General features: G+C 42.8%; 1 protein-coding gene across 1 annotated transcript in view; it reads right to left on the bottom strand.

The window, feature by feature from the left end:
* The window catches only part of LOC120999007 (D-beta-hydroxybutyrate dehydrogenase, mitochondrial-like), a 40,915-nt gene extending 29,772 nt beyond the window's left edge, over nt 1-11,143 (bottom strand). Inside the window, exon 1 of the mRNA XM_040429885.1 lies at nt 10,727-11,143. Coding sequence (XP_040285819.1) covers nt 10,727-11,096 — 370 coding nt within the window. The 5' untranslated portion in view covers nt 11,097-11,143. The remainder of the gene's footprint in view (nt 1-10,726) is intronic.
* Between the last annotated feature and the right edge of the window lie 894 nt (nt 11,144-12,037).

Genomic DNA, 12,037 nt, shown 5'->3' with positions numbered 1-12,037 from the left:
CTGGCTGCATTCCAATGAAGCTCTTTCTTTAAAAGAGTATAAGGCCTATTGCACACGACCGTATGGCTTTTTCAGTGTTTTGCGATCCGCAAAAAACGGATCCACAAAAAAATACGGATGACATCCGTGTGCATTCCGTTTTTTTGTGGAACGGAACATCTGGCCCCTAATAGAACAGTACTATCCTTGTCCGTTATGCGGACAATAATAGGACATGTTGTAGCTTTGAACGGAACGGAAAAACGGAAATACAGAAACGTAATGCATACGGAGTACATTCTGTTTTTTTTGTGGACCCATTGAAATAAATGGTTCTGTATACGTAATCCAAAAAAATGAACGTAAACGGAAAAAAAAAAGTTTGTGTGCATGAGGCCTAAAAGTTGGAACTTTTCAGTGAGTAGTCAGATGCTCACCTACGAGGGGAAGCCTTGTGTGGGAACATAATCAGGAACACCTACTTGATTACTATTGTAAGGCCTCCTGCAAACGACTGTTCTTTTGGTCCGCATCCGAGCCGCAGTTTTTGCGGCTTGGATGCAGACCCATTCACTCCAATGGGGCTGCAAAAGATGCGGACAGCACTCCGTGTGCTGTCCGCATCCGTTGCTCCGTTCAGTGGCCCGCAAAAAAAATATAACCTGTCCTATTCTTGTCTGTTTTGCGGACAAGAATAGGCAGTTATATCAATGGCTGTCCGTGCCATTCCGCAAATTGCGGAACGCACACGAACGCCATCCGTGTTTTGAGGATCAGCGATTTGCGGACCGCAAAACACACAGCGGTCGTGTGCATGAGGCCTAAGGATGTGGGGCAAGGGACCTTAAATGTATTAGGCCCCTTGCAGATGAGCGTGTCAGGATTATGTCCGGATGCGTTGCGGATGCGTTCAGTGAAAACTGCGTGATTTCAAAACAAAGCCATTCATATTTGTTTGCGACCGCGTTCAGTTGTTAAGTTTTTATCGCACAGGTGCAATGCGATTTACTGCATTTTGCACGCACGTGATAAAAAACTGAATGTTTACAAACAACATCTCTTAGCAACCGTCCATGAAAATCGCATCGCATCCGCACTTGCTTGCGGATGCGATTTTCACGCAGCCCCATTCACTTCTATGGGGCCAGCGTTGCTTGAAAATCACAGAATATAGAACATACTGTGATTTTCACACAAAGCAAAAGTGATGTGTGAAAACCACTGCTCATGTACACAGACCCATTTAAATGAATCCGGATTCCTTGCAGGCGCAATGCGTTCGCATCACGCATTGCACCCGCGCGTAATTCTCTATCGTGTGAAAGGGTCCTAATGCTGCTATGTTGCAAATTGTATAATTAAGGCAACATCTCACTTTGGTCAGTAGATGGCAGCAAAGGATAAGATGATAAAAGTCTACATTGCAGCTGCCTATCAGAAGAATACTAATAACCTATTTAGTTTGCAAAGTTGGAAAATAGCTAATTTATGGGCTGTTTGGGACCCTTACAAGTGTGATAGAAAACTGAATATGCAGGTTTGACACTGCACCTAGTAAATTACTTATTGCATCACACTCTACCTATGTAAGGGGAGGAGGTTCCTCTAGAAGCAGGATGTGAGCAGACAGAGGCTGTGCTTGGTGCTGCTGGAAACCACAAGGGATCATCTGCTAAATCTGGAAGGGAATGGACAGACTCAAGGTGGAGACTGGCAGCCCCAGGAGTGTCGTGTCATGTCTGTAGGATGCAGTTCTGGAGTGGACCAGGAAATAAGAAAAAGCACAAAGAACCTGTTCAAGGAACTGTAACTGCGGCTTTGCCGAGTCACATTACACCACACTGTTAAAGTGGCATTTGGACATACAATAATGCAAGCTAATGCATAGCCCTAAGGGACTCATACGCTGACACCTTCCTATCTCACTGGCTGCTCATAGGCTGTTATATGCTGTGAGCTGGAGTAAGGATTAAAGTTACAAGAGACAAACATAATTTCCCTGTGGATTACAAATAGTATTGTGCAATACTTAGGGTGCACCACAACGAGGAACTCGTCCAGGAACATGCAAGTGCAGCTAGGCTGCTTAATGGACTTTGGGGAAAACATCACATTTAATGGTTTATTGTCAGACAGTGTTACATTTACTGTTGGTTTATTCTCGGTGTACCAATCTGTTTTATATATTCTCAGTAAACTCAACTGCTGGGAAAGAACCATTGTCTGTGTGGCATTGTGTACCCTCTCTCTGTACCTGTGGGCCCAGCCCTCGGTCTTCTTTCACTATTGCCTTAATAAAATATAATTATATATTAAATATGGTATACTGGTGTGTATAGTCTCTCTTTAAAGAGTATCTGAACCCAAAGTTGGAAAAACTCAGTATAAGGGCTCATGCACACGCCTGTTGGTCGGCCGTTCCAAGCATTGGGAACCGCAATTTGTGGTCCCCAATGCACAGGCAACATCTGTGCGGATTCTGCAGACGGCTCCAGACCCATTCGACTTGAATGGGTCTGTGATCCGCCCGCACCGCAATAAAATAGAAGAAGTTCTATTTTTTTGCTGTGCGGAGGCACGAAGAGAAGCCCCACGGAAGCACTCCGTAGTGCTTCCATGGGGTTCCGCACCAGACCTTCCAGATTGCGGACCCATTCAACATTAAATCTACTTAGCTTGTTCTGTATTAGGGCTCATGGACATGGCCGTTGCCCGGCCATGCCTGTATGTTCTATTTTTTTGCGGTGCGGACGGATCACGGATCCATTCAAGTTGAATGGGTCTGGATCCGTCTGCAGAATGCACACAGATGTTGCCTGTGCATTGGGGACCACAAATTGCAGTCCCCAATGCACAGTACGGCCGTGTGCAAGAGGCCTTAGGCTGCGGATTTGACGCACAAAAATCTGAGTGTAATAATCAAGTGCAGGTATGCTTATAAGCGCTCACGCACACTAATGTTTTTTGGCCTGCATCCGAGCCGCATTTTTTGCAGGCCTGATGCAGACCCTATATACTTCAATGGGGCAGCAAAAGATGCTGACAGCACACTGTGTGCTGTCCACATCCGTATGTCTGATCCGCGGGTCCTCAAAAATATAGAACATGTCCTAATCTTGTCAGTGAAACGGAAACAGATAGGACACTTCTTTTACAGCCGCAAAATGCGGAGTGCACACGGCTGGTTTCTGTTTTTTGCAGATCCGCAATTTGTGGGCAAAAAAACTGGCAATGGCCTTGTGCATGAGCCCTAATGCTGGTTCCAGCACATTTGTGAACATAATGGCTAACCTCTTATGGTGCCTTGACAGGAGGAAGATTTAACTTAGTAAATATATTGGAAATAGCTCACTAGTCCCACAATGATGAGAGGTGCACAATCTGATGAATTCACCCTTCAAATTGTATAACTGTCAATGTAGGATTGGCACACTCAAAACATGCGGAGCCCCACGGAGTTGAAACAATTTATTATAACTACGTTTGATAAAATATGATAAAATACAATAAAATACATAAAATAAATTAAACAATGGTAGTAGTTTTGTAATATTCAAATCAACTTATTGCAGACAAAGTATCCTGGATGTTCTCAATAGTGGATGGGTCTGCAATGACACACAATAGATGCTTAACTGCAGATCCTAACAAGAGGGTGTTGTCTTGCAAATAAAACGCACTCTAGGTCACTACAGTCCATATGTATACAAGTCACAAAATATTCAGAAGGACTGTTTGAATTCCAGGAGGTTGCATCAAACTCCGGTTATATTCATATGCAAGAAAAACGCACTGAGAGACTCTACATGCAGAAAAGCGCATACAGTGATTTCCTATGCAGGCACTATATTCCTATCTCTGTATATCTACAGTTTCTGCAATCCATGCATTCCAAGGTTGTTATAGGAGTTTTTCATAAGAATTTTCTGCATGCATTTATATTTGTATTTTTCTCAAGAATTCTATTCAAGAGGATCCTCAAAGAAGTTATTCCACACAAAGTCCCGATTGCAATATTCACATATGAACGCTATATTGTTGTTTCGTTATAAATGTAAGTTTGTAACGATAACCCACATTTGTGGGCTTACCTGGCCTTTTTATTCAGCTGGTTTTTTCTGGGTGATTGTCGCTTCCGACTTTAGGCCGGCGTCCCGGTCTTTGCTGTGTCAGCGGCTTAGTATTCCCCAGTGATGACTTTCAGCTGGTTGCAGGCAGGTTAATATAGAGCGTCTTGTTTGAATCCTAGATATCCTCTGGTTTTTAACAGTGCACTGTTATTTCGGGGTTCAAATCCTTCAGGGGTGAAACTCTCGCCAGAGTGGCGAGAGTTTCACCCCTGAAGGATTTGAACCCCGAAATAACAGTGCACTGTTAAAAACCAGAGGATATCTAGGATTCAAACAAGACGCTCTATATTAACCTGCCTGCAACCAGCTGAAAGTCATCACTGGGGAATACTAAGCCGCTGACACAGCAAAGACCGGGACGCCGGCCTAAAGTCGGAAGCGACAATCACCCAGAAAAAACCAGCTGAATAAAAAGGCCAGGTAAGCCCACAAATGTGGGTTATCGTTACAAACTTACATTTATAACGAAACAACAATATAGCGTTCATATGTGAATATTGCAATCGGGACTTTGTGTGGAATAACTTCTTTGAGGATCCTCTTGAATAGAATTCTTGAGAAAAATACAAATATAAATGCATGCAGAAAATTCTTATGAAAAACTCCTATAACAACCTTGGAATGCATGGATTGCAGAAACTGTAGATATACAGAGATAGGAATATAGTGCCTGCATAGGAAATCACTGTATGCGCTTTTCTGCATGTAGAGTCTCTCAGTGCGTTTTTCTTGCATATGAATATAACCGGAGTTTGATGCAACCTCCTGGAATTCAAACAGTCCTTCTGAATATTTTGTGACTTGTATACATATGGACTGTAGTGACCTAGAGTGCGTTTTATTTGCAAGACAACACCCTCTTGTTAGGATCTGCAGTTAAGCATCTATTGTGTGTCATTGCAGACCCATCCACTATTGAGAACATCCAGGATACTTTGTCTGCAATAAGTTGATTTGAATATTACAAAACTACTACCATTGTTTAATTTATTTTATGTATTTTATTGTATTTTATCATATTTTATCAAACGTAGTTATAATAAATTGTTTCAACTCCGTGGGGCTCCGCATGTTTTGAGTGTGCCAATCCTACATTGACAGGAGGAAGATTTAGTTGCAAGTGAAAATGAGGTTCATTCATTGGAGTAGGGTTTAGAGAACGAGCCTCATTCAGATGAATGGAATTGATTTCCAGACGCAGACAAATCTGCCACATGTGAAGACACCCTTAAAGGGGATGTCCAAGTTATTTTTATTGATGACCCATATCAAGACCGGTGTACAAAACGCTGGTCTTGATAAATCTCCCTCAAAAATATTGTCCTATAGCAGTCAACACAAGTTATCCTAGGAAATCCGTTGTCTGTTTCCTGCCTCTGAAAAATCCTCATGATAAGGGCTCATTCAGATGAACGCAGTATATTGTGGATCCGCAAAACACGGATACTGGCTCATGTGTGTTCCGCCTTTTGCGAACCGCACATGACGGACGCTATGATAGAAAATGTTTATTCTTGTCCACAATTGCAGACAAGATTAGGACATGCTCTATCTTTTTTGCGGGGCCGCAGAATGAAACTACGGATGCGGACAGCACACGGTGTGCTGTCCGCATGTTTTGCAGCCCCATTGAAATGAATGGGTCTGCACCCGTTCCACAAAATTGCGGAACGGATGTGGACCCATTCATACGGTTGTCTGAATTCCGTGTGGGTGCAATGCGTGAGGTGAACGCATTGCACCCACATGGAATTCGGACCCGTTCACTTCAATGGGGCTGTTCAGGTGAGTGGTGATTTTCACGCATCACTTGTGCGTTGCGTGAAAAATCTCTATATTCTGCGTTTTTCACGCAATGCAGGCCCCATAAAAATTAATGGGTCTGCGTGAAAATCGCAAGCATATGCGGGTGCGGTGCGATTTTCACGCATGGTTGCTAGGAGATGATAGGGATGAGCAACCCCATTAAAGTCTAATCACTGTTATATTTTCCCTTATAACTTATAAGGGAAAATAATAGCATTCTTAATACAGAATGCTTACTAAAATGTGGCTTGAGTGGTTAAAAAATAAAATTTACTCACTTCATCCACTTGTTTGCGCAGCCAGCATTGTCTTCTTTCAGGACCTGCAAAAGGACCTGGGTGTTTGCACAGAAGGGCTGGCGTACAGTAAGTGCCTTGGGCCTCCCTTGTCTGTGTTGTAGAGGTTAAAAACCGTACATTAGTTATTTCTGGGGTTTTCGCAGCACAGTGTGATTTACAGTATCATATGTCTATTATAGCATTACAATCTCCTGACAATAAGGGTATGTTCACATGTAGCAGCTGAAGTGTTGGTAAAACTCCACCTAAACAACCTTAAAAAAAAAAAAAATCACAAATGTGTTTGTGCCTCAGTTTTGGAGGAGGTTGCAGTTTAACATGTTTCACCTGAAAAGTGTCGAACAAAAAAATAATGCAGTTCTAGGCCGTTCCGTGCATTGGGGACCGCAATTGCGGTCCCCAATGCACGGGCAACATCCGTGCCCCGGCCGGACCCATTCAACTTGAATGGGTCCGTGGTCTGTCCGCACCGCCAAAAAATAGGACATATATTTATTTGCGGTGCGGAACAACGGAAAAAAACACCACGGAAGCACTCCGTAGTGCTTCCAGTGTTCTGTTCCGTGACTCCGTTACGCATCTCCGGTATTGCGGACCCATTCAAGTGAACCTGCCGTATGGGGGCCCCAATACGGCCACGGCTGCCCAACGGCCGTGTGCGTGAGGCCTTAAAAGGTTTTAACATGGACTGAATCGCTTAAAGTGGTTGTCTCACTTCACCAAATAGCATTTATTATGTAGAGGAAGTTAATACAAGGAACTTACTAATGTATCGTGATTGTCCATATTGCTTCCTTTACTGGCTGGATTCATTTTTCCATCACAATATACACTGCTCGTTTCCATGGTTACAACCACCCTGCAATCCAGCATCGGTGGCCATGCTTACACACTATAGGAGAAAGCACTGGCTCACTCCTATGGACCCAACTACCAGAGAGGACGGCACTTTTTCCTAAAATGTGCAAGCATGACCACCTGGATTACAGGGTGGTTGTAACCATGGAAACGACCAGAGTATAATGTGATGGAAAAATGAATCCAGCCAGCATAGGAAGCAATATTGATAACAGCAATACATTAGTAATTTCCTTGTATTGACTTACTCTACATAATAAATGCTATATGCTGAAGTGAGACAACCCCTTTATCCCTTTCTACCCCGGGTCAGTTTTCACCTTCCTGCCAAGGCCATTTTTTTCAAATCCAACCTGTTTCACTTTATGTGGTAATAACTTTGGAACACTTTTACTTATCCAAGCCATTCTGCGACTGTTTTCTCGTGACACATTGTACTTCACAACAGTGCTAAATTTAAGTCAATATTTTTTTCCTTTATTTCTAAAGAAAATTTATTTTCTAAAGAAAATTTCCAAAACCCACTTTTTAAGGACCAGTTCAGGTCTGAAGTCACTTTGTGGGGCTTACATAGTGAAATGACCCCATTTTAGAAACTATACCCCTCAAGCTACTCAAAACTGATTTTACAAACTTTGTTAACTCTTTAGGTGTTCCACAAGAATTAAAGGAAAACAGAGATGAAATTTCAAAATGTCACTTTTTTGGCAGATTTTTCATTTTAATCCATTTTTTTCTTTAACACATCGAGGGTTAACAGCCAAACAAAGCTCAATATTTATTACCCTGATTCTGCGGTTTACAGAAACACCCCACATGTGGTCGTAAACTGATGAAAGGGCACATGGCAGGGCGCAGAAGGAAAGGAACGCCATATGGTTTTTGGAAGGCAGATTTTGCTGGACTGGTTTTTAGATGCCATGTCCCATTTTAAGCCCCCCTGATGCACCCTTACAGTAGAAACTTCCAAAAAGTGACCCCATTTTGGAAACTAAGGAATAAGGTGCCAGTTTTATTGGTACTATTTTGGGGTACATATGATATTTAATTGCTCTATATTATGTTTTTTGTGAGGCAAGGTAACCAAAAAATGGCTGTTTTGGCACAGTTTTTATTTTTTACAACATTCATCTGACAGGTTAGATCATGTGCTATTTTTATAGAGCAGGTTGTTACAGGTTTGTTTGTTTTCAGTTTTGCATAATAAATCATTTATAAAAATAAAAGTATGTTTTTGGGTCTCCATTTTCTGAAAGTCATATATATTTTTTTTTCTGCCGATCATCTTGTGCAGGGGCTTATTTTTTGCAGGAAGAGTTGATGTTTTTATTGGTACCATTTTTGGGTACATATGATTTTTTGATCATTCATTATTACACTTTATGGGGCAAGGTGACCAAAAAAAGTTGTAATTAAGGCACAGTTTTTATTTATTTATTTTTCCAGCATTCACCTGAGGGGTTAGGTCATCTGATATTTTTATAGAGCAGATCGTTACAGACGTGGAAATACCTAATATGTATACTTTTTCTTATTTAAGTTTTACACAATAATAGCACTTTTGAAACCCCAAAAAATGATGTTTTAGTGTATCCATAGTCTGAGAGCCATAGCTTTTTTATTTTTTGACCGATTGTCTTAGGTAGGGTCTCCTTTTTTGTGGGATGAGGTGACGGTTTGATTGGTACTATTTTGGGGGGCATACACCTATTTGATCACATGATGTTGCAATTTTTGTGATGTAAGGTGACAAAAAAAAATTCTTTTTTGGGACTGTTTTATTTTTTACGGTGTTTAACTGAGGGGTTAGGTCATGTGGTATTTTTATAGAGCAGGTTGTTACAGACGCGGCAATACCTAACATGTCTAAAATTTTCACTTTAGCACAATAATAGCAATTTTGAAGCAAAAAAATAAATTTTTGTGTCTCTATTGTCTGAGAGTGATGGCTTTTTTTTATTTTTTGACCTTAGTTAGGGTCTAATTTTTTGCGGGATGAGGTGACGGTTTGATTGGTAATTTGTGGGGGGCATACAGTTTTTATTTTTTACGGTGTTCACCTGAAGGGTTAGGTCATGTGATATTTTTATAGAGCTGGTTTTTATGGATATGTAAATACCTAATATGTATACTTTATTTTTTTTTCACTTTAACACAATAATAGCATATTTGACAAAAAAAAAGATGTTTTAGTGTCTCATGTTCTGAGAGCTATAGTTTTTTTTATTTTTTGAGCGATTTTCTTTTGTAGGGGCTCATTTTTTGCGGGATGAGGCGACGGTTTTATTTGTATCATGTTGTGGGACATACGCCTTTTTGATCTCTTGGTGTTGCACATTTTGTGATGTAAGGTGACAAAAACTGCTTTTTTTGACAGTTTTAATTTTTTATGGTGTTTATCGGACAGGGTGGATCATGTGATATATTTATAGAGCCGGTGGCTACAGACGCGGCGATACCTAATATGTGTGTTTTTTTATTTTATTATAAAATCAGGGGAAAAGAGGCGTTTTTATTTTATTTTTTTTAAACCGTTTTTAACTTTTTTTTTTAACTTTATTTCTGACTAACTTTTGGGGGTCTGATCCCCTCTGCAATGCATCTGTATTGTAATGCATTGCCTGTTAGTGTATTACACAGAGTAATACACTAACAGGTTGCCTAGGAGACCCAGCCTGAGGCTAGATCTCCTGGGCACCTGTAGAAGGCAGGTCCAGATGCCGTGCAAGGCATTGGGCAGCCTCTGCACGGCATCGGGCTGCCTTCTCACCCATTGGGTCCCCGCCACAGCAATGCGGGGACCCAATGGGCTCCCTCACCCGCAGCAAACCCCTACTATGTAGCGGTCAGAGCTGAATGCGGCATAGAAGGGGTTAATGTGCCGGCATCAGTGTTTTCACCGATGCCGGCGCATACAGCACGGGTCCGTCTATCGGGAACAGCCAGTCCCCTGCAGCTGATCGGGCGGCCGCAGCTCCTGCACCCGCCCAATCAGCTCGCCGTAATAGTACTGCGCTGGGCAGCAAGTCACATCCCACTGCGCCGTACTATTACACCGCTTGCATCACCCATCCCCACCAAAATTTAATCATGGGGCCTCCCCTTAGGCTGAAGCCCTAGTACAGCCTTACTGAACTTCTACACTTTGAGCAAGTCATTGAACTTGGCAGGCGGCCAGTCGCCATCTTCTCATTGCTTGTCACTTAGGAAATTTAAACACGAAATACAGTCCTGAACCAGATTCTCTAAAATAGCTACCAGGGAAAAGCTGAAAGCTCCTTCATCAGTGTTTTGCAGACCTCAACTCCAGTCCTCAGGACCCACAGAATGAGTATCACCTGCTTGCTTAGTACTAAGGAAATCCTGACAACATGATCAGCAAGTCAGTCCTGACGACTGGAGTTGAGGAACACAGGGGGAGGGTTATCAAAACTGGTGCAAAGGAAAACTGGCTTAGTTGCTCATAGCAATCAAACCTTTCATTTTTCAGAGCTCCTTTGATGATATAAGCAACTAAGCCAGTGTTCCTTTGCACCATTTTTGATAACTCTCCCCCATAGACTTGTACAGTCTTTCCTTTTGTGATACACCTCTGACTTCAAAAATTGCATCAAATACACTGAGCATGTGGCAGGAGCCCAATAAATATCTTACCTTTATCAGGGAGGTTATCTAGCACGTACTGTTTCACCTGTTCCACCTCCTTATCACTGGTTACATCCAGCCTGATGACTTTCACCTGCCCGGGGGATGCATGAGTTATCAGGGATTGAGCTCCTTCTCCATCTGGAAACAGGCAGGTAGCAAAGACTGTGAAGCCCATATCAAGTAGACGGTGTGCCAGCTGGTTTCCAAAGCCTGAATCGCAGCCTGTTATGAGCACCGCTCTTCCCTGTGGATCCAACACAACATGTTTGTTTCTCATCCATGTATGGATGGCAATAGCTGCCAGTCCAAAGAGCAATAAGTATGCAAGGATCTGTGTTTCAAAGAAGCAAGAAAATAGCCAAGAGATGGGAAGCATAGCTCCAGCTGCAGTCTGCTCTCCTTAGACCAGGAAATGCGATGCTTAGCTTCAGTCAAACACCAGAGGAATGCTCCTCCCCTCTCATAATTTTTTTTTTTTTTTTAAACAATGGTATTACCATACAAAATAAAAACATCCAAATTGTCAGCTACTCCCCTCTCATTATGGTTATACACCCTTAAATGAGATTAGGATAAGACTGCATACATTAGTGCATAATGCCTTGAGGTTAAACCACTGGAATAGAAAAATACTTATGGTCAGGGCCGTCTTTAACGCGGGGCAAAAGGGGCAGCTGCCCCGGGCCCAGTTGCTCCTGAAGGGCCCAAGGCAGCTGCCTCTTGAGCCTCGCTGGCCAGTGGCGTAGCGTGAGGGGGCCGTTGCCCCGGGCGCAAAATTCCAGGGGGTGCTAGCAGGGCCGCACCTCCAATTAGGCAAAGCGAGGCGATGGCCCAAGGCTGCGCGGCCCTGGTGACAAGTGGGGGGCGGCGGTAGGGTGATGAGCGCATCTATAGGGGCACTTCTAACTGGTAAATGATTGGGGGGCATCTATGGGTGCTCCTGTTACTGGCACATGATTGGGGGCATCTATAGAGGCACTTCTTACTGGCACATAATTGGGTGCACATCTTACTGGCACATGATTGGGGGGCATCTATGGGGGCACTTTTTACTGGCACATGATTGGGGGGCATCTATGGGGGCACTTTTTACTGGCACATGACTGGGGGCATCTATAGGGGCAATTCTTACTGGCACATGATTAGGGGGTATATATGGAGGCACTTGTTATTTGCATATGATTGGGGGGCATTTATGAGGGCACTTGTTATTGGCAAATGATTGGGGGCATCTATGGGGGCTCCTATTACTGGCACATGATTGGATGCATCTATGGAGGCACTTCTTACTGGCACATGATTGGGGGGCATCTATGG

This window comes from Bufo bufo, chromosome 4 (genome assembly GCF_905171765.1).
Source record: "Bufo bufo chromosome 4, aBufBuf1.1, whole genome shotgun sequence".
Taxonomy (NCBI): domain Eukaryota; kingdom Metazoa; phylum Chordata; class Amphibia; order Anura; family Bufonidae; genus Bufo; species Bufo bufo.
The sequence above is the reverse complement of the archived record's forward strand: the minus strand, read 5'-3'. Positions and strand labels throughout refer to the sequence as shown.